General features: G+C 42.3%; 1 protein-coding gene across 18 annotated transcripts in view; it reads right to left on the reverse strand.

Annotated features, from left to right (window-relative positions):
• Nucleotides 1–24,406, reverse strand: part of LOC112467901 (CUGBP Elav-like family member 4) — a 546,980-nt gene that overhangs the window by 5,925 nt on the left and 516,649 nt on the right. For 13 of the 18 annotated variants that reach the window (XM_025036800.1, XM_025036794.1, XM_025036798.1 and 10 more), the window contains 5 exons: nt 11,806–11,946; nt 11,179–11,308; nt 8,302–8,469; nt 7,287–7,391; nt 3,586–3,663 (listed from right to left, as the gene is read on the reverse strand). In XM_025036800.1, coding sequence (XP_024892568.1) covers nt 3,586–3,663; nt 7,287–7,391; nt 8,302–8,469; nt 11,179–11,308; nt 11,806–11,946 — 622 coding nt within the window. The remainder of the gene's footprint in view (nt 1–3,585; nt 3,664–7,286; nt 7,392–8,301; nt 8,470–11,178; nt 11,309–11,805; nt 11,947–24,406) is intronic. The other 5 variants (XM_025036808.1, XM_025036807.1, XM_025036796.1 and 2 more) reach the window with 4 other exon arrangements.

Here is a 24,406-nt window from a genome sequence, read left to right on the forward strand (position 1 = left end):
AGAGGGTAAGACTACCCGAACAATGGCAGTCCAAATAAGGATTTAGCTAATTTCACTGAACTTTATAACTCCGACGTCAATTAGCGGCGATTATGACCGTGGAAACTTCTGCTCTCTTGGCCAGAGCTTCTCCCGACTAACGGACGCATTTAAGTAATGAGATGGCTGCCACTCAACTTTTAGGGTGCTACTCATCGCGACCTGTTCGTCTCTGCCCGAAAGATCTTTTGCGGAAAGATTCCTCCGGGAATCCATCGGGATATGCTCGTCGAATCATCGCGGAGCATAATCGTCCATTTTCAGCCCCGATTACGACTTCCGGTATGTCGCTGTTCGACGATAACACGAGCATGACTCGTCGAACATATTTGCTGGTCGATAAGATTATCATCGCGAATTTTCCGGCAAAGTTTAAGAATTAATGCGACATGGACAAAATTTTATGGCGGTTTTACGAGGATATTTTCATCCGATTCGGAGGTGATTTTCGTCGATTGTCCGAGAGTAAAACTTTAATTGCAGTTGTCGAAAATAGCACATCGCGATCAGCGTTTGCAAAAGTTTGTTTCGAGTCGCAAAACTTGATTCTAAGATTCAAAAGGATAAAACTTTCCTATCCTCGAGCATTGCTCTACATGCTTTCCAGATAGATGTCGCGTAATTCATACTATGCAAAATTCGCGAAGTAATATTCGTTCGCGGATTGGAAATGTTCTTTACCGTAGTTGAATTTGATACAAAAGAGTGATATTCCGCGAGCGAGTCACCGATTTAATTCAAACTTTTCCGTCAATTATGAATTAATGTTGTTGGGTACTTAGTGCCTCGAGAAATCACAAACCTGTCCTGCGGTTTACGCAAAGAGTGACAAACTCTCCCTCTCTCTTACGCGAAAACGACTTCGTCCTGGTAATAACTCGATCGTGGCTGTCACGCGAAACCCAAATTAGCACGAGTGTCGACGGGTTTCCGGTTCTGACTGAGGGCGAGCACGGGGGGGAATTGCGGTGTGGACGACGAAATCACGAAGAACGAGCCATAAATTAAAGCCCGTCGTCGTGCCGCGGTGCGCGATCGTTGATCCTGAAATTGGTTTTCGCCTCTCTAATTGGCACACACGCGGTACGTGCACGCGAATTTAATGAGAATGACTACCTTGTCTACTTCTATATCTATAATACTTCCGTTGAAAAGTAATAGCAAAACGTTACGTGAAACACCAAGACACCTAAATTCGCGCGACTTTCCCATTCTTCTTACACATAATCAGATATTAAATTTGATAATATATAATTTTAATGCAACTAAAATATTATGTAACTTAGCATTTTTTTTAGTTAAGAATATGTACGCGAAATTAATATGTAAAAAAATAATTTTGTTAAAGCTCTTAATATTATTTTAATTAATATAACGTTACATGAATTTAAGTTTTTCGATTCGCAAAGTCGAATTATTTTGCTCGTGATTGAAGTGTAACGATATCTTTATTTTCGCAAGTGACGGTGTTGCCGATCGCGAAACGGATTCGTGTCGATTTCCGGTTCGGACTACAAAACCTCGCAATGCACGTATCACCGTCTCGTAGCGAAGCAACAACCAACATTGGTCGACAGCGCAACACCGAGAACAGCCACTGACATCGAGTGCAACGGCGAAACACCGAATTAACGATGAACATCCGAGATACGCTGACGTAAAGGTAAAAAAAAAAGAGAAAAAAAGATAAAGGAAAGAAGAGGAGAGCTATCCGCACAACGTTAAAAAATATTATGACACAGTCATGGTCAGAGAGAAGAAATGTATGTATATACGAACAGCGAAAAAACATCGTAAGACGTAGAACACCCAGAACAATGATCAAGGAGCTTAAAGTAACACGGAGCAAGGGTAAACTCGCGAAGCGACAGTCAATAATAGATCGATACCACTGTCATGCAATGATGACAATAACGTCGATTCTCCCCTTCAGCTCCCCTGGGTTCCGTCCGATATTGCGGCACGCCTAACGACTTTGACATCTAACATAAGTTTCTCCAAAAGATAAAGTGTCTGCACACACACGTTTTCTTGATATTTTTACAAAACTTGTATCTAACACAAAAGTTTCCAAGAAGTCAGCAATATGATAAACGTTGCTCTCTTTTTTAAAACACAACTTCGGGAACTATTTGTGTTCTTGACAATGCATTTTACACTTACACACAGAGAAAAGTGAAAACAAGTATAAGAATATTTGTCATTTCAACTATGTAGAATTGTAGATTGTTCAAATTCATGTAAAAGTGAACATAATATAAGAGATACACACATATAAAATATAATATAATTCTTCGACAATAGATTAAAAGAATTGATATTTTACATTATTTAACAAAAGATAGAAGAGGAAAAGCGAATCGCTTACGATTAGTGTTATAGGTGATTTCATCTCGTACAGTTTATGTCCGTCCGGAAAATGAAGCTATTAATAATTTTCTTTATCCAAGGGAAGGAGGTGAGAGAAATACGCCAAGTATTCGTCGTCACGTACGGAAAATAAATTCGATTAGAGATTTCTCTTACTCTTCTCGTCTACCGCTTTACGATTTAATCGCGACGCATGGGAAAACGTCAGAACGCATCGACGAGACGAAAAGATCAGGCGGAATGAAAATGGGAACGGATGAGACGAGCGAGAGGGCGGCGGACATAGCGGTCGGAGCAGAGGGTTGAGGCCGGATAAAACGGAGGCGGGGTAGCGCTGTCGCGGTAAACTTTCCATTATCCTGCGATGTAACAACGGATCGCCGGCGGGCGTAGCGGCAAAGTAATTAAAACTTTCGTTTTATTTGCATTATCTCATTGCGAGGCGTCGTATATTCTAATAATGGCGAGTTGTTAATTGCAATTAGGCGCTGGCTCGCTCAACCCTCTTCTAACCCGGGACTTGCCTTGCCTGGTCGACTTTTTCCTTGCCTTCGGCTCTCCTGTATCTTTCCGCAAAAGATGTAGTATAACTGACTAGTCCGCGCCGATGTGTTTGATAGGCGAGACTCACTATCTCTTTGATCGATCGCGTTCTTCTATTCGGACCGGTGGTTTTTAATTAAGCGCATTTTCGTGCGACTATGGAGACTGATATTACCGAAATTATCGAATTCAAACGTTCATCTCTGAAACAACGACCTTCTTTCGATAAAAGAGAAACCTGGCAGGTATTCGCAATGTTAGAAATAATGTAAAAATTTCGGTATTTCTGGACAATCATCGGTCGTTGTTATACTAGAAATGACGAACGCGATAAACAAAACGGAACACAAGGCTGGATCAATTTACTCAAATATCGTCACTTTTTCTCGCATAATCGAATTATGCGGGAAAAAGCGAGCACCTAGCTTTATTTTGCGAGATGTCCAATTACGCGGTAAGTACGGTCTGCTGCGGCGACTTGGGAGAAGTCGAAACTCCTTGCACCTCGTTGGGCGCCGACGATGGATAATTCGTGTCTGGGCGTGTGTACGGGACGTGGGTCTACAATCTCAGGTCTACAGACGTTCGTGTTTACAGTCAACAGTTAGACGTTGATGAGCGTGTTGTACTTACCTTCCCTCTGCGTGGGTGCCACCGCGGTCATCGGCTGAGGAATAGCCTGAGGAAACTGGCCGTAGACGGCGGGGTAAGCTGCGACAATAACAAATAACAAGTACATCATGATCTGTCCACATCTAGATCTGTGCGTGCCATTGCCTATCCGTCCCCCAAACATAAACCCTCTCTTTTTTTTTCCTTTTCGTCCTTTTCCTAGTCCGTACTGCGATCCGCTGTCGGCCGTCGACGGTATAAGAGCCAGCGACAGCGCGAGACCGGCGGCGGCAACCGCCGAACGAATATAGGCGTCGTAATTCAATGCAGCGATAGCGCATACATAATGGACGATGACAGTAATAAAAGCCGAACAGTCCAATAAACGTCAACAGATTCAACAGAAATTGCGTTGCCATCGCTAGACAGATTACAACGGCGTAATTTATGACCGTACGTTTCAGAAGCGTCGGGGACACGTAAATCGGACACCGACCATTTATTCTTGCGATTTGCCGAAGATTCGTTCGCGAGAAGGAGGAGGGGGAGAAAGGTCAAAGCGTCGACATTAAGAGGAGAATATTAAACGTAAAGAACGCGAATGCCATTTCTACGTCATTCTGTGGACCATGAGATGCTGCAATTCGAATTATGCGAGTTATTCCGGGTCTCGATATTATTGACAGATTCTATTCGCTTTGGAATGGCAAGCCTCTCGAAAATCGAGCCCTTTGAACTTCAATTTAGATAATCCGTTTATCCAATTTAAGTAGACTTTATTTATTCGAAAATATTAGCTTTATAAGCTTGATTATCAAGATAAGTGCTTCAAAGGAGAGATGCCGATGAATATAACGAATGCTGATCTTCAGCAAAATTTTCTCCGCGAAACTGTTATTTTTGGGAGATCCCGCATAATCTCATCGTTAACGCGAAATATGGAAATCGCGTTTCTAGCCGAGTGGCCTGTTTGTCCTGTCGGTGTAAAAGCGAGCGAAAAGCGACTCGCTGATACGAAAGCTCGTCTCGTATCAGCGGCGATTCCGGGCGGCATTCATCACGGTGTTTCTGCCGACAAGGATATTCGTCTCTCAACGTTCTCATCGTACCGCGCGCGACTTTCAACACGATACTTTTGTACCGCAAAACCATCGCGCAGCCTGCGAAAATGCAGCATTGCATCCGGCGCGTCATTAGCCGACACCAGATATCTCTTCAAAGCCGATTCTTGAAACGACGTGCCTCATTAAAATGGGATACGAAACGCCTGCTTAGCGCAATGATGTAGCAAAAGTACACACACGACTGTGTATACGGAATATCCCGTTGCAATTTGCGAAATTAAATATTTAAGCAATCGAGAAAGGAGCGTCCCGAGACAAACAACGTTAAAACGGAAGCGAATTTCGCAAAGAGGACATACGATTCGTATGGAATAAGGTTCTGAAATTGGAGAGACATTATTGTAATAGCGTTTGCTTAATATCATATTACAACGAATCGACGGAGGATCTCAAAATAACGAGCTTTTTGTTACGACGAAATTTTATAACATCTCGTATTTAATGTTGATCGCGTCAAAACATTAATGATCGTTCGATGTAATGAGATTCTAAGATAACAAAATTTTATTTAAAAGTTTGATCAAACTTGCCGCGTAATATGATATTTTATACGAAATTGGAGGGGAAAAAAAACGGCCGTAGAACGAATAGGTATCAATATCACTTCTGATCAACGAGAATTGAAATGCGAAATATTTCACATTAAACAGAAGTGCCCGTTATATTTTAATTCGCGATGCGATCGCATACGTTTGATGACAATTGGTTAGTCTGTAAATTTGGATCTCGCTATAAATGCGCGCGAGCCGGCATTATACTGTTTTCGCTACACGCGACGAGGCAGAAAGCAAGTACGTCGTTATTAATTATAGCTTGATAAATATTTAAAATGCTCGTGATTGATACCTGTTTGTGACGGATAGGCGGAGCGTGCGCGCGAGTTACCGCTCTCAGATCGGCAGAGGCGAATTTTCGCCCCGGAATTAATTATTTCCGTGCAAACATCGCTTTAATATATTCCGATTGACGTTACCCCCCCCCCCTCCCCGCCGGTGCGCGATGGATCAACGTTTGGCGTATGAAATAAATACGCCATCATATGTCGGGGCCGCGTCACGCTCAGATAGAGGTACGCCGTTATTCCGGGATTGCTTTTTTTCCACTCGCTGATCTCGATGGCGTATGTGTACACTGGCCGAAAATACATAAAAAAAAATATACCGCTTTTGAGTCCTCGGTAAATACGAACGGCGGTGCTCGCGCGCTCGCATACGCGAGCCATCATACGTTTGTTATGACTCGAATTTGTTGAGTTTCCGCCGATACGATGGAGGGCACGTTGAGAGACACGAAAGGGGGGACGTGGTCGGTGACACGGGCGAGACACGAGATGACATCTCCTTTCTTCTCGTTGCTCTCGATTGTACTTCCGCATCCGATAAGCGAACAACGGTATCCGGATCGAGTGGACGCGTAAACGCGGAATTTGTTAAACGCCCTCCCGTTACCGAGAGTGATTGGAATGTAATAGAAGTATAGGTCCATCGAGACGTTGATTATCCGTGAAACGAGATCATCCACTTTGCCGGGTTCTATTGGATCATAATTTGCGCTGCACTTTGACGCTGCAACAGTCGACGGTCGATGGCGAATAATTTCGCCGTTGGCGTTGGTGAGGGAGAGCATGCACGGGAGGATACGTGTAAACGTGTAAAACTACAATATAATATGTACACGAAGTACATTTAGAAGGACATCGAAGTACATCGTAGCACCACAGCAGAAGCATTATAAAACGAAACGTTGACGCGTACACGATCATGTATGACGTGTACATATACGGTGTGTATACGCATGCGGCCCATAGTTGCATGCAAACAACCAGCAACGCGATCAGCGAAAATCGAATTTTTTCGCAGGTAAGTGCTCCGACGGCGGCGCCCGGATAAAAGCACGTAAACGTTGGACGTTCCCCGATGCATTTTTCCCTTTTACGTATACAGACGATCTCTCCGACGTATATCCCGCGCGCACGCTTTTCGACCTGCTCAAGATCGCGATAGGCAACATCCGGGACGAGACGAGTACGCAAAGTGTTTATATCTACCGTGCGTTAAAACTGATGCCGCGAATTCCGCGATAATGCGAAATGTTACGATAATACGAAATTACGGAACGACGTTAAAACACATCCATAACAACGGTATTCGATCGAGTGGCGTAAACGCGGGAATTTGTTAAACGCCCCTCTCATTACCGAGAGTGATTGGAATGTAATAGAAGTACGGTAATACACACTCGTGTATTTCTATTTTAAATTTACGGAGAAAGAATTTGCGTTCTGTGTCGTTATAATTCCGTTCAAATACAATAATTCATAATCGATCGATATTAAATTATGATAAATGCAATATCACCGTTTACGTGAAATTATTTGCTCGATTGAGAATAAACTCTATCGAGACGAACGACGGACAAAAACGTATTCGTCTCACTATTGCGCGTCTACTTTCACGTCGATAATATCCGTGAGTCTGCTTGGACGTGGAGCTGGATGGACGAAACGCGCTACAGTCATTGCACGGAAGACACGGACAGGGTAGACAGCATCTTGACAAGCCGTAGAGAGATAAAAATTGAAGCTAGAGAAACACTTACCGGCCACTCCAGCATAAGCCTGCATTCCAGGATACGCGGCGGCATGCTGAAGTGCCGCCTCCCCGTTGGCCAACCCCTGCGCTGGAATGGACAGATGGAGGGCATCTACACTTCAGTAAGCTCAGCTCTTATCAGGGAAAGGGGCCTAGCCTAGAGGCCCCTGTCGCAATATCCACCAGGCCAATCGATACCGCTCGATATTTTCACCGACTATACGCTCGTACTAGCAATGACTACCCGAATGGCGATAAAGGACGAAGATTAATGAAGGATTGACTATAAGAATGATTGTACGTTGCAATATCGCTGGAATTCATCGCTTTTATAATATGCAAAGTCCTGATTTAAATAACGTTTTAAAAATTTATCAATGTTCTACGGTTTAATTTGATCAATATATCCAGATGTGACTTATCTTTTATCTTTTATCTAAATCGCACCCCTAGAAGAATACTGTCACAACTAAATTGAATTAAATTTGTTTTTCTTTCTCCTGAAAATTGTAAATTTTCAAGTTGTGACAATATTCTTCTAGAGATGCAATATATCATAAATTTTCTGGAAAGAAAAACCCAGGTTCAGTCTAAAGAACTCCGAGAATAATCGAAAAAACATATAAAGAGAGAAGATCTCCATAAATTTTTACTCATTTACTTGTTACGAGTTCAATTGTTCGTTGCCGGAGCTAAGTCACTCTTGCGTGAACGTAAATCTCGCGCTTAGCAAGAACCTGCAAAATCCCACATTAATGGTAGGTCGTCCGCGTATGGACCCCATACACGTCGCCGTTAATTCCTCGCTCTCCTCGCAAATAAACGCCAATGAATGTAACGTCGCTTCCTCGCCAAAGTACGGGAAAAGTATGACGCGCAAGTATATACCGCCCGGCGTACTTGGCATGGTACTTGGCCTGCGCGAAGTTATTTACATCCCCGTGGAATAATAAAGTTTGCCGCCGCGCCGATTGGCCGGGTATTGCGCAGGGGCGGCACGCTGCGCCTGAGTTGATACTCACGTCCCGCATAAGTCTGCGGTATTCCGTTGGTGTAGACACCTGGATCCGAGCCTGCTGGCTGGCCGTTCGGCGTTTGAGCGGCCATGTTAAAATTGGGCATCGTTGGCGACGGTAACGACGGTAGTGCCCCGTTAACCGGTTGCCCTGTGCCGGTACCTACGAGCAAACCTGATCAGTACACACCGGTTACCCTCTTGCACTTTCAACACCGACCACGATTATCCTTTATGCGCGAAGCATCTAATCGAGACGCACACAATTTTTAATTCTCTCCGCTTTTCTTATTTCTCTCTTTTCGCTTTTCCTCTGCGACAGATATTATATGTAACATATAACTGGTCGGTCGTCTAAAAGGTCGTTTACGATCCGTATGCCTCGCGCAGCACATTTGAAGAATTACGAACTATCGGATGAATTCGATTTCATGGACTAAAACCTTACTCAGAGTTAATATCGTGGAGCTGTCGATTCAGTCAAAAAGCTACGTTCAATTTTTCTTCCTCTTTGTACATTTCATGCAACTTTTGTGTAACGTGCGATTCTTGCTATACGATATTACTGCAGCTATACACTTGTTCTTGAATTACGATTCTAGTTTACGCGAAAAGGTCGTGTTTATCGATAATAGTTTGCCTCCTGTCTGTGTCAACGGTGCGATTCGGATCAGCGATCAAAGCCTCGCGTTGCGCTAATAACGCATTGATCGCGCCGATAACCAACGTTTGGTGTCACGTCAATATGACTCGGCGTAGGTAATGAAACATAATTATGTTTGGGCAACATCTGTTGTATATTTCTATCGAGTTAACACATGACTACAGGAAACACGCAGGGCACACGACAATAATAATTTATAATTTAATTTAACTTTTTGAAATTACATGATTCTCAACAATCTCCCATTCGATGCGAGGCGAGTTCAGAAGTCCCCTAAAGAGACGTCACAATTGGCTGTCGGATAAAGAAAAGAGAACACCGACACTGTAATGCTTTCGAATCGGGTCTGCGAAAAGTGGAAGATCGGGAACGGAGAAGAATCTCGATGCCACGATAACGCCCGGATTACGTTGCATGCACTCACATCGTCGTTCGTAGTCGGTTACGTGCATTGAGTATGACGATACGTCGTAAACTTAAACTTCCGTGACTGCACGATATATACGCTCCAGCATTTTCGATTCGGTTAGGCAGGTCAAGCGTTTCTATACAGGGTGAGACTTACAGCGAGAGCACCGTTCGGCGATGCTGCAAAATACGTTGCACACGCGATCAAGGCTTCTTCATTAAACTTTGTATGATATGAATTTCATAAAACTGTAACAAAAACTATATCTCATCTAGAAGTTAGAATCTCTAGCCAATCTTTAAACTGCAGTTTATTGAAGTACTTATTTTTAACTGAAGTAACTTTATTTTGAGTTTGATATTATTAAAGAATTCAACTTCTACTTCCGAGATTACAGCCGAGCATGTAGGTCATCTACTTGTCAATGCCAACCTGCACTGAGAAAAAAAAATGTTAACTTGACTAAATATTCTCAACTGCATGATTATAATTTTTTTAATTGAAATATTTATTTGAGTCATGTTAGATTTAATATGTCGTATATATTGTATATAATTTAAATACATAAATATTTTAATTTAAAAAATAATAATCAGTTGAAAATATTTAATCACATTATCAACTTTTTTCTTCTCAGTGTGTATATACACGCAGTTTGCGGTTACGTCGTCGTTTCGTCGAAAATAAAAGCTCTCGCTGCTACGGTAATCTTCAGTGCGGAGTAAAGCGGACGGATGCGGCGGAGCCAGGGGCTTCGGCGGAGAAATAAAATATTATTTCCCTATCAAACGGTATTACCTTCCGCTCGATGAGACTCGACGTATAACGGAGCCGATTTCCGCGCTTACTTTACTTCTCTACAGCACTTCGACCTCTCCGTTGTTTCTTGCATCGCGATGCCGAGAGGAAAAAAAGAAAAGAAAGGTGTGAGCAAAGAAGGGCAAGGAAGAGAGCGTTTCTTTGGCTTCCTTCTTCCCCTACAACGAGCTTTCGATAAAGTTTCACGGTACCGGCAATATCTCTCGCTTGAGTCACGTTCGATGAAAATGTTGTATTGATTTACGAGTCGGTTATAAGGCAACCCCACTGCACGCCTCGTCTGTCGCGCGAGAATCCAGGGAAATTATAGAGAAGCAGACCAGGGAGAAAGGGCGACCGGATGGGAGATATGTTTTATATCACTGAAATCGAACGGCTATCGAATTGATGGCGGATAATTCGTGTGCCCTCGAGTATTTCTTTCCTTCTCGATAAAATGCATGTTTTTATCGGTTTTGTGCTGTTAGTTGATTAACTTGAAATTGATTAACCTAAATTGGAAAAATGTGTTTTCGTGTAATCTTCGTGTAAATTGTCATTAAAATATCATGACGAACGTTCTTTATAATATTAGCAAAGCGTGTACATTATATTTTCATTATAACTCAATATTTTGTATTAACTTAACAATCGAATAAACACTTCTTGATTAAACGAGAATATTGTAAAGGCATACGTCCCATATATATCCCTACATATCCATATCTAAAATATATTAAAAAAAGAACGCTACGTAATAAAAAAATATAATATATAATATGAAATATTTTTGCGAGAGAAGGATGCAGTTTATAACCACGTTACACATATATATATGTTTTTAAAATTCAAAAGTTTCTACAAAAAAATTTTGTTTAATTTCAAATTTTATTCTTATAAAGACCTAAAAATATCTCAGATAATGTCTCGATAAATGAGTTATTCTCTCGCGAATATTTGCATATCTTGAGGTATCCAGCATTCTTATTTTTTTTAGCTGGGTATAGGCTTACCAGAGGTTGGTGGGACCACGGGATTTGGCATGCCGTTCAATGTATGCGGTAATTGTCCAGCTGCCAACGCAGTCATTGGATTGATGTACGTTCCCTGTGCAGTCGCGGCTGCCATGAGCGCTGCTTGCTGCTACAATATAAAGAGAATATTAATATTGTAAAAAAAAACCGTTCTCCCGCATTTTATATATATATATATTTTTTCTTCATTATTAGTTTTGCAAACAAAAACTTTACAAAAGGATATAATCTTGAAAAACATTCGCGTAATGAAATCTATCTCTTTTGTTAAGAAAAATTTTTATATCAACTTAATAAAAGAAAGGAATATTGTATTTGAGATAGCATCAGATGAATATTTATATTATATTATGTGTGCATACTGTTATAAATATAATAATTTTAAAATGACGTTTATCTTTTTACTGAAACCTGGGAACAATTAAGACGCGCGAGGTGATTGCGAGGGACCTCTTTGCATGCCGAGTTAACGCGCGGCATCGAGTTTCGGCCGATCGTTTCCGAGAGTAACGAGGGACGAACCATCGCAGATTGTGAGTCGTGGTAACGAGGACAACAGGGCGGTAATGCGGTAACGCGAGAGCCATTAACGGTAACACGACCCACCTGAGCGTAAGCGTTGTAAGCGCCGAAATGATTGAAGAAGGGGTTAAGGATGCTCATGTTCCCGGCCATTTGCTGCATGCGTCTTATCTGTCTCTCTTTATCAGTGTCTGCGAATTTTACCACTATGCTGGATGACGCACCCTGCAACAGATAATGAAGATTGTTAATTTCTCGCTCTCATAACGCCGAGATTTTTACGGTATGACGATTTTTACGATGTACGAGGATTAAAATGCACATTTTAACGACCTCCTTAACGAGCTATTATTTACAGCATGTGTTATAACCAGAATACTGAAAAACTGTTTTAATTGGGTTTTTATAAGTAACCGAATAATCAAAGATTTTAATACTGCAGCTATATTTTTAAATAGCGCTTATTATTTCTTTGCATTTGATAGGAAAAAAGTTGAATAGTTTCATTAAATCTTATGCAAGTTTGATTATAGTAGAAACATAATTAGAAATCGTATGAAGCTTTTCTACGCATCTCAACATTAATAATTGAATTTATGATTAAAATCATTAAAATTCGATGGTTATATAATAACCGTAATTTTCTCAAAAAAATGTATAATGTAAAATAATGTCAAATTTATTGCACAAGAAGCAAATCTTGCATAATACTCGCTAGACGTGAAGGACTATAGATATAAGTGTAAAACATATATGAGACGAATAAGACGATTCACGATAGTCGATCCTTTTGCATAAAAAAAGGACTTCTTTTCTTTCGAGACGCTCGTGAGGATATGTAAGGCGATGACGTTCTCACGATGTCTAAAATATAAATGGAAAGGCAACAGGTGGTCAGTGGCCATTGTGGCTGCGGAGAAAAGCTCGGCATTCGAGAGCTCCCGGTGATACATTATATTCACGTCATCAATGCAAATGCTAGCCGGGGCGTTTCTGAGTTTATGTAACGTTTGTAGTGTTACAACTTGCGTATAACGAGACTTCTAGCTTTGGTCACGCGACTTCGCATGACGCACGTCGTGCTTTATTCGCGTGCACCTCTTCTCACTCCTCTTTTTTGTTTCGCGCAGCTTTTTGATTTTGTCTCAACGTTCCTCTCTTCGACAAGCTTAAAATAATCGATGAAAGAATATATATTACATTAAAATATTCATATCAATTCTTCTGATTGATTCATGATTTTTATGATTTTATTCAAATATAACTTTTATGTTAATATAACATTTACTGATTCCGTCCTGATTTATAAATTGACATTAAATCGATACTATCGTGATGAACGATCTCCTCTCTTATACACGCAAAAGCCTCGTGTCGCGCATAGAAATGGTTACGCAACAAGAAACAAATTTCGTATAAACACGTTAAAAATAAATTTAATTTAAGATATGAATAAACGTAATTATTCCATGAAAATTCTTGAAACAATCAACCCCTGTAGCACATGTAAGAGCTCGTTAATTAATCATTATTAAACCCGTAATAGTGCTATTGTTGATCGAATTAAACGGTTCAATAACACGCTATCACACAAAATTTAAATCAATTAAAAATAGATAAGATATTAATGAAATATTTAAAAATACTAGACGTTTTAAACCAGAGCTTTTTATAAAAATAATTAAATTTAATCAAATAATCGAAGAGATGGATGAAGAGTCGCGTGTAAAACTTTCAAAACTATCGATCACATTTTAAAATAGATCTAATTCTGTTTATGCTAAAAACGGCATAGACAGTGAAATAAAAAATCTGTAAGGAAAAGTTCGATCTGTGGCGCGACTGTTATTGCATCGACAACTAGAGCGTATATCGATAATCTGTCGACTGTCTTCACCCTGCAGTAATTCTCGACAAAAGGCTCGAGGCTCGAGGCTCGAGGCCGTTATTCATCGGCGAAGCGCACACGCTGGCTGGTGGTGCAATTGCTTGTAATTTAACGACGAGGACACATATAGTCAGAGTCGGACCGGTAACGCGATATATCCGCTTGACAGATTTCCACGGACCATCACCTTGTGATACATCGCGTCCCGTTCCTATATCAGATCGATCGAGACATCGCTTCGGTGATTTCGAAGACAAACCTGACGAGAAACGTTTTCAGCCGTGTGCACGCAGCCCGGCGCGGCTGTGGCGGTCTGCCCTGACATTCTCGCCGTAATGCATGCATATGCTGATATGCTACGCGTTGGGGTACGTACTGCGTGCGCGTTAAATGTTCGCCTCTGAAATGAAAGAGCGGGGTGATTTTGTGCGACGCGCCAATCGACGCTGTCAGAAACACTCGCTCGTGTCGCCGCGCCGAATTTTGCTTTCATTATTTTTGCTTTCGCCCCCCCCCCCCCCCTACGTCGTTTCGACCCAAATGCGTGTTGGCGCGGCAAACAAAATTCACGCGAAAGGGAACAGCTTTTCGATCCGCTCGACGCCCGTGACGCTTGCCGTCCCGCAGGTAGACGCTAAAATGGCGGAGAGAAATTAGTAAATCGCGCGGCCGACTTCACTCGCCACTCGCACTCGCCACTCGCCCGGAGCAACCGTCTGAACCGTCGCGCGGATGCTACACTTGCTGCTCGTGAAACGGTTTCGGATAACTGCAATTAAATCATCGATTTATGAACACTGTGTCTATCCACCACAATCACTATACATATCAAAACACGATTAATTACGCGATTAAACGTACGACGTTAATAGAGATTGTGATCTCTAATTAAACACGGCGCGGCGTTACTCGATTTAGAGTCCGCTCGTTTTTTCATCCGCGCTCCGAAAACGACGGCAATTTCATTCTGCCATTGACGCTTCTGATTGGCTGTCGCGACAAGTGCGACAACGTTGCGGCTAGAGTTTTGCGTTTTCATTGTAGAACAGGCTTTAAGCCCCGCGCGACACACGCCAACACGCCGAGCCGCGAGACGCGAGACGCGAGACAAGTTGACGATTGAGAAGCGAAATCGATTATCCGAAAGAATGTGATCGTAAGTAAGTCGGTATTATCGAATGCGACATACCTCGGTATCCGTATAAATCCCGTGAGGCAGGCACATATGTATTAACTAATTATTCGACAGATCACAGTTTTCCGTAATCTCTCAGCCGCCCACGCCGGACTCGGCGATTCGTGTATTAAGGCTGATATTTCATGTGTCGTCAAGCGTACTGATTCGCTACGAGATAGAGGATTTCTAGAGGCTCGAGAACTTTTCTATCTTACAACCGAGCAACGTGCTTGAAAAATTTGTCGCATGATAAACGAAATACCAGCGTATCGGCGCGGCATTCCGAGATTTCCGAGAACAGTGACGTCCGGACAAAGCCGCGGGCGCCGCAGCTTGACTTCTCGGCGGTGACGGCGGCGACGGCGAGCAGGGAGGGGTAGAGTGGGGATAGGTGACTAGGCACGACGCGCGCCGAGCGCGCGTTCGGAGAACCGAGTCACCTACCCCCACTTTTTCCCTACTAGTTGTTTGTGCGCCGACTGCCGAGAAGCCATGAGCCATTACGTTAGCCGCGGCGCCTGCCGCCCGCCCGCCCGCGTCCACATTTCGGATTACTGTGATCTGTGATATACATGTGTCTCGCGGAATTTATACGGATACCGAGGTATATCGTATTCGGTAATACTGACTTTCGATCACATTCTTTCGGATGATTGGTCTCAACCGCCAACTTGACTCGCCCCTCTCGCCTCTCACGCCTCGCGTCGTGTCGCGCGGCTTCGGAGTGAAGTTGGGTCGTCCGCATCGTTTTCGGAAGACGAATGAAAGATACGAGATACGAGTGTGGAAGTAACGCCGCGCCGTTACATGTTACATGTTTAATTAGCGCGATCCGAGGCCCCATCACAGTCTCTGTTAACGTCGTACGTTTAAAATTGCAGTTTACCAAAATTGCTTGACAAGTAGCAAGTGTAGCGTTCTCGCGACGCGCGACGGTTGCTTCTGGCGAGTGGCGAGTGACGAGTGAAGTTGGCCGCGTGATTTACGAAATTCTCTCCGCCATTTTAGCGTCTACCTGCGGGGGCTGCGGGACGTCGGCGTCACGGGCGTCAAGCGGATCGCGTATTATCGTATAGGTAGCATCGTTCGTCGCTTCTCCGCCGTAATTTTTCCGTTGCCGTGTACCTGAGTACGTACCGCGTCGCGAGATTAATACCGGGAGTGTCGTGCAAAGTGTCGTCAAGTGTCGCGGCGCGATCATAAACGACGATATCGTCGATTTTCGCGAGTGAATGAGTCGCGTCGCGTCGTGAGTGAGTGCACCGATGGCCGACCGGGCCGACGAAGATGCGACAACGGATCAACGGAGGAGGCTCGAGGAGAGGAGGAGGAGGCCTGGATGGCATCGGGCGACAGCGGGGCAACCGTGGGGTAAGTAATTATTTATTTATTTATTTATTTTGCTGTGCTGTCAGTCCTGTAGCGGATTCCGTCACCTTTTTAAGCGCGACTTGATTCGTACAATATCGTTCGAGGTTTTACCAATTTCGGTATTCGATCTCTGGCATACGCGAGAAGAGATTACGTCGCGTCTCTCTCTCTTTCTCTCTCTCTTTCTCTCTCGCTTATTGCTCTCTCTCCCTTGCATTTTAAAATCAGATATCTGTTAGAATAATGTTTTACTTCATATAATTATTTACTTCAAGTATAGATTGGACCCTGCTTTAATGTAAATATATTTTTATGTTACAGATCAACGCAGAGTTACACCTTACAACTCCGCTGTTGCGCATCGGCCGGTAAGTTATTTATTTATTTCAATATTGAGGCGACGCGACGGATTTGTAATTACGCCTCACTACTCGTCGTCAAGGTTGTAGCCAAAAAAAAAAATTTGGGGGGGAGGGGATTCAGTGGGATCAACTCGGCGAACTAAGGAGTATGTGTAGCCCATTCCAAAATTAAGAGAGATACGCGAGTTTGAAGTTTTTTGTGAAAATTTTTTCTTAAACAAATTTTGACAGTACTTTTTGACCAGCTCGTCGTAATTATTCGATAGATCTATTAAAAAATCTAATCAGTTCTAAGTTGACCAATTTATTAATACGCATTCTCGTTCGCGAGTTAGAGCGCAAAGCAGCATACATACGTACCTAAGTTCGAGATCATGGACAAACAATTTTTTTACATTTTGTAATTTCTTGGGGTCTGAAACGTTGACATTTGATGAAAAAAGAGAGGGCAATTTTTTTTCTTTGTGTGACCAAATGCATTACTTTCGCCCAACCTTCGGTGTAGGTCAAAGTAATAAAAATTAAGTTTTGAATTATTTATCAAATGAAAAATTACAATTGTAGTAGACAATTATAGTTAATTATAAAATAAAATTTAACCGTCTAGTTTTCTTCGCGGCGAATAAATCTATTACGTCTTCTGTGTTAATATCAATTCTACGATGAATTGACATTAACGTCAATCCGATTAGCCTTTCTTGGCCCATGGAATTCCTTAAATAATTTGCTATTTGGTTTTAGGATAGTTTTTCATTATATTTTTTTTTAAACAAGTGGTACGCTTTGCTGAGTACTTTAGAAAGTTTCCAATCGATTTTATAATGCCAATAGTATTTCGAATAAATTGTATTTAGCAAGAATGAGCCAAAGCCAAATTTAGCGAATGCGCGCTGCAGTACACGTACAAAGCTTCCGGGTGAATCTCACGGATTACTGCCTGTACACCGTTAAAACATCCTTTCATTGCGGCGGCACCATCATATCCTTGTCCGATTAAGTATTCGCAGTTAATTCCTAAACGTTTTAATTCTAAAAGAACCCTCTCGGACCCCCCTTTGGCTACGGCCTTGAACACCGGCGTAATTCCGCAATTACGGTATTCGATCTCTGGCATACGCGAGAAGAGATTACGCGCGTCTCTCTCTCTCTCTCTCTTTTTTTCTCTCTCGCTTATTGCTCTCTCCCTTGCATTTTAAAATCAGATATCTGTGTTAAAATAATGTTTTAAAAATTTAATTTGACATTATAACTTCAAATTTTCTGACTGTGAAGTACGTACAAAATCCAAACCATTAGAATTCGATAATTCCGTTTGTTCGACTTTAAAATTTTTACTTTAAAGTTTTACTTTAAAACGTTTTTGTCTTGACTTGGTTCGCCGGGTTGATCCCACTGAATCCCTCCCCCCCCAAATTTTTTTTCTGGCTACAACCTTGACGACGAGTAGTGAGGCGTAATTACAAATCCGTCGCGTCGCCTGATGGTTTTTGAATTTCTAAATTGAAAATATTTTTTATCTTTACTTTTTGTTTTGCTTTGTACTCGTTATCTGTGGAGTATACATAGGGTTCTTTTTCTTATTGCTTATTGCTCTCTCCCTTGCATTTTAAAATCAGATATCTGTGTTAAAATAATGTTTTAAAAATTTAATTTGACATTATAACTTCAAATTTTCTGACTGTGAAGTGCGTACAAAATCCAAACCATTTGAATTCGATAATTCCGATTGTTCGACTTTAAAATTTTTACTTTAAAGTTTTATTTTAAAACGTTTTTGTCTTGACTTGGTTCGCCGAGTTGATCCCACTGAATCCCTCCCCCCCCAAATTTTTTTTTTGGCTACAACCTTGACGACGAGTAGTGAGGCGTAATTACAAATCCGTCGCGTCGCCTGATGGTTTTTGAATTTCTAAATTAAAAATATTTTTTATCTTTACTTTTTGTTTTGCTTTGTACTCGTTATCTGTGGAGTATACATAGGGTTCTTTTTCTGAAATAACTGCCTTTTTCTCAGCTTCCCTCATAAGTAGGTATCATTATAGATACCTACTTATGAGGAAGCTGAGAAAAAGGCAGTTATTTGATAATCTTGATAATCTACCACGTTCTGAATACACACAATTATTATTATAGTGGTAGATTATCATTTCCATTGACCTATACAAATCATGATTCCGTCATGCGAAACGTCGGGATAAAGCGGCTTTACTCTCTCGTGTGAAGGATTAGATCTTTTTCGAACTGGTTTACACGCTCTGTGAATGGTGAATGGTTATTTTTCTGTAACATTTTTTTTTACAAATTAACGTTTTAACAGAAAAGCGTGTGCTTTTCGATATTCTTTTCTGTTAATTATAATCCTGTATCAGCTACGTAAGAGTATTACACCTCCGACTTGTAAACTTTTGTGCACGCTTTTTTGTTTGATCCGCAGATTATTTACACGTCTCGAATCAGAGGCGCGTTCGTGCATCACGCAACGGCCAATATTTCTCCGGAGGCTCTCAATATTTTCGCGCTCATCGCGGGCGCGAGGGTGTCCCCTTTCTTTATTTTGTTTGTATATGTACGTATGTACATATGTATCTCTCTGCGTGTGTGTCAACGTGGCGGTATGCAACCAGGCCTCACGTAGTTATGCTTTCCGAAGCGTGTGACATTTCTTGTCACGCCTCGCGAACCCTCCAACGCCACGCTTCTCGCGCACCGAGATCTTCCCCTCGCATACATATATTTTCCGGAAATGCCTCGTAATAAAAGGCAAAAACCGCGTCAAGTGTTTTGTCGCGCCGCACCAAAACGACGTCTCTTTCATTGTTCAATTTTCCTCGTTCCAATCGAGAAGCGCGAATATTCTTGCGACTCGCTCGTAGGCATTCGAGACTCTGGTTCTGTATTCGTTGAAGTTTGGAATAACTTCAATTGATGGCCATCGTATCTTATCACTTCTGTGGAACTTGACACGATGAATCCCTGCCCTATCTATTTGGAATCCAATTTAGCACATTGAATGCCAAGCACAGATTCCGATTAATCTCGTGATTAAATCTCTAACTAAAAATTGCGTATATGTTGAGATATTTTGTGGCATTCAACGTATTAATTAATATATCGCAATCTATTAAATCTAGCAAGTGTTCATAATTTTTTCCTTTGTCATGCTATTTATTAAAATATTAAACCGATTTAAAATATATACCCAACTTAATATTTTAAAAGTTTAAAACAACTTTTGTCGACGAGATAAACTGTCGCACCTTGTCGAAGGTTTCGAATGGACATTGACGCGATTAGGCACGCGAACTTTAAAACTTCGTTAAGTCGAGAGATCTGCGGATCTGGACGTAAGGTGGACGTAAACAGGGGTTTCTTCATCTCCGGCCGGATGTTGCCTTTCTCGTTTAGGATAGCGCGCGCGCACGGAAAGTGGATGGAAGGAAATTGTCTCTGCATTAACGGAGGCTCAGAAACTGCTCCCAACATTTAATTAAAGACATTCCCTGAGTAATTCCCTTGGCGGCCTCGTAATTGCATTGCTTTTATCTCCAGTACAACTGTTACTTGTTTGGCGGATCGCCTTTCGTGTGGTGTGACTGAAACTTCCCCCGCGGTTTAACAAATATTGTCAGAGTTTTTTCCCTCGTGTTATATTTAAAGCACATTAAGTCGCCGCTGTGCGCCGACTCTCCCTCCGTTACAAGGTGGTATCGTCGAATCGATATACGAACATATCCGGCACGGAGAATGCCGCGTTTGAGGAATCACGACAAGAGCCTTACTGCCACGAATAATCGCTTCGAATCCTGCACTAAGGACGGGATTTTGCTGATGGGCTCCCAGGCCCTTACGGTCGATCGCGTTTCTTTTCTACGGTCGTCCATTCTCTTCCTCCCTCCCTCCCTCCCTTCCTCCCTCCCTCTCTCCCTCTCTCCGCACAGATTCAGGCCCAGCAACCGTTCTGACTCTTGATATACACGAAAGTTCGCACTATTCCGTATTCAAAGGGTAAAATTGCCTCGTTTCTCATCTTGCTGTATGCTACCGTTTGGTCCTTTGCGAACGTACTCGAAACTTTTCAATGTTATCAAATTGATGAAATGGATGAGATGAATTTCAGAAGCGATTTTAGTTTGAATGACACCGAGGAAGACTCGACCGTTCTCCCTCGCTCGTACGCCTGTCAGGTCTACTATCACGAAGAAAGCATGACGCCCGGTCGAATTGCCAGAAAGAATTCAATTAATAAAGGCACGCCCGTGCTTTCTATTCAAAGATCAAGTCAGTGTTATCAAATTGATGACATTGATAAATTTTACACGGTTTTCCAATTAGTTATTTTCTATTTAAAAGGAACGGTTTGTAATTTGCGATACATCGACGAATTGAACCGCTCGCTCCTGTATTTCGGTCCGACAGAGAACGGATCACGCGGACGGGGGGCAATCGGCGTTCCGGCCAGTCTTGCGGTTCCAGTTGAATCTATTGAAATTACCGTCTAACGGATTGGCAAGTGTGATGGTGCGGCTAACGTGAGAGGCTCCAATCAGCGGGTAATTGCTTCATTCCGTTGGCACGGCCTGCCCAATATTGTGGTCCTCCGAGCTAAACTCCGACGCTGAGATGTTTGCTCCAAGGACGTGGGCAAAGATGTCATCAACTTTTATACTCTAGAGCTTTTGATCGGATCCATGATCGGTATCTTCGGTTAATGAGAAGATTGCCGAGCGACGCCAACGAGTACGGATGTAAAGAGCATCACAATCGTCTATACGTCCCTAAGGGTGTCCTACCGCCGTTTCCCCTTGCTCGTTATGTCTGTCCTACGTGTCGCCGCTATTAAGGCCCCTTTAAAAATGTCGATATTAAACCGCACGCTATTTCTCCCATTATGATTTCGTGAAACGACGTACGTGGGTGCCGCCACGTTTGATGTTTTATCCGCGCATACATACACATATACATCGCTGTCTGCTCAATCCGGGCTTGCGGCGGCGTCGGCGGCGGCTTCAAACGTTCTCCACACGATACCCTCGGCTCTCGGGAGGACGGCTTTTCCTTTCCGCGTGCAGTTCAGAACGTTGGATCGGAATTAATGAACCGTAATCCCCCAATAATGAGGCTTCGGCTTCACTGGCTCCGATACGACCTCGTCGATCCTTCCCTTGCAACTCCCGACCACCCCTCGCTTCCCCAAGTTCCGGCCTCGTCTCCTCCATATCGTACACGTGCGCGCCGGCGTACATATGTGCTCGCGTAAATGTCACATACACCTTATGGGCCATCTACGTTACACCTGCGTGGCACACAAGGCCTCGAAGCTCGAAGCTCGAGACTGTCGACAAATTATCTTTCCAACGTGCACGCGTCGATACCGTTCACCAGCGGCGTATGTCTATCCACACGTGCGTTACACTCTTTCGTGCGAGAAAAATCGGCATCTCCTTGAAAATTCGACTTTTCGAATTTTCTTTGTCTTTTTTTTTGCGTCAGCGCTGACCTCGAACTTATTAATATTTAGAGCATGTGATATACAGGCTTGAAGTTTCTCATACGCTATAAAGATTTTCGTAATTGCTACAAATTGTAGCGAAAATATCGATTTGATTCCCGTTTCGGTCTATTAAAATACTTAAAGGTTTCGGTTTCGATTTCGGTTTTTTAGCTAACAAAGATATCGGTATTGCGCAAATTACAGTTTTTTTCGGTTCCGGTTTATTAAAATTTTCTTGAAATTTTATTAAATTGTTTACATATGCATACTGCGTGTATGGATATGTACTTATATCTTGTAAATCTTAATTTTTGATACATAAGGTTTTTATTTTAAAATAAAAAATGAAAACATGTGTATGTAATGATAATAAAAACCTTATGTATCAAAAATTAAGATTAAGGGTTTATAAAATTTTCATACGGTTTACGGTTCTGGTTCGACAAAAATATCGGTTACGGTATACGGTTTTCGGTTTCGGTTTTGGTTTCGGTTTCGGTCCGGTCCGGGTCTCTGTTAATTATTTAGTAAAAGACGCGTTTAAAGAACGTAAAGATATTATAACGTTTCACATTTCCGCTTTTTGCGTCTGCGTTTAAAGAGTAACTTGCCTTTCAGCTACACTTCTTTGCAAAGCTTTAAAGGGAGGAGTATCAAAATTCTCCCGATATTAGTTGTAGTTACAGTAACATGGAAAGTTACATCCACTCCTTGAAACTTTTATGGCTTTGTATATTGCAAGCTCGCTGATTTTCTCGCGACGCTCGCGGTTATACGCGCGTTTGACCCGGTTCGAGTTCCGACTGCAAACGAAACTTTTAATAATCGAGGTGCCCGTGTATAGTGCCGAGCCCTTCAGCGTTCGCAAATACCAAATACGCCGGCGTGTCTGCCGCACGCGTTGCCGAAGGTAAAATCGTACAGATTAAAAAGTCAAAGGGAGACGGTGATTTTCAACCGCGATATCTCGCATAGGAGGTTACGCGAGAGAGACCTTCCGAGTCTCCGACCTTGTACCGCGTATTATCGACTGAAGCTCGTTATAACGCTGTATTCTAGTTTCAAGGTACGCGTAATTACAAAACGCGAGATTCAGAGCGCTCGTCTTTGTTCGTCTTCGTTTGGCTTATGTAACATATTCCGCTCGTGTAGAATATCCCGGGAAAATTAACGGGAATTATGATTCTTCGATTTATAATTATTATTTGTGTTTCAAAATTAAGTTTGCCACCGAGAATTAGACGATTCGCATAAAGAAGAGTTGGAAAAATAATCAGTTTTAACGAATTTGCCTTAAAAAAAAAGTCGTTAATGATGTGTGTATCCACGTCATGTAGGTTTCATAAGGTGTTATGATTTCACGCTTCCGCTACAAGCCAGTACGTCGTGTGCAGGCCGACAGCGCGTCGTCGCGTATTACAGTATCAGATTGCAAATCAATATCTCATTTCGTAGGTATGAGCCGAGATGTTGCGTTCGTAATGCAGTTTCGTGACCGAGAGTGTCGACGTGTTCGAGTGGCTGAAAGCAGGGGGCACACACGCGAGATGACATACGTGTGCGATCGTACATACACCCGACATTTTTATGCGCGCACATACGTGACTATATAGATCGACGAATTTGATAGGAGAGGGGCAAATTGGAAGGGGGTGATCTTGTGACGGGTCAGAGGAAACTGGAACGAACATAGTTAAGTCGAATTACTCTTGGGGCTCCATAACTTCGCGATAGCGATTGTTTTCCGCGAAAGATTATCGATTGATTTTATTGCTAAACACTTGTTATTGTCCTACCGTTATCTTTAAAAATAGTGGCAAAATAGGAACATGATTTTTAATCAATTTGATATTTATTAATATAAAATTAATAAATATCAAACTGATTAACAAAGAAAGATGCAGTTTTCATTTCTGCATCGAAATTTTTTTTCTATACACTCACATGGCCCGTTGGCCTGTTTAATTGAACGCCTTCTCTCCCCTTCCCCTCCCACTGCTCTTCGCCCGCGTCATGTAGAATTTAATTTCGAATTTGCATAATTTGCCGCAATAATTAAGTCGCGCTCGCGCGTAGTACGCAACCACGTGCCTTTCGTATCTTTTTTAGGTAGAATAGTTTCAGGGTCGAAGGTCGGCATTTCGGCGAAAGCATTAACTCCAACACTCGCCGCTGCTTTCGTCCTCTCACTTCTCATCCCTTCGGCCACGACTGTGCGGCGAAATCTCGTAACATCGACGTCCAGATTTGCATAATTCGTTGCGATAATTAAGCAATCTGCATATTACGGACCGCGCGCGCGCACCTCTTTCGTGGGCAAATAGTCGCGGTCCTGAAGTCGGCCCCTGCGCTCCGTCTTCCGTTCGTGTATTCGGCTATTAGATTAGAGGGTTGTA

The sequence above is a fragment of the Temnothorax curvispinosus genome, unplaced genomic scaffold (assembly GCF_003070985.1).
Source record: "Temnothorax curvispinosus isolate PA1 unplaced genomic scaffold, ASM307098v1 QBEX01017878.1, whole genome shotgun sequence".
Classification (NCBI taxonomy): domain Eukaryota; kingdom Metazoa; phylum Arthropoda; class Insecta; order Hymenoptera; family Formicidae; genus Temnothorax; species Temnothorax curvispinosus.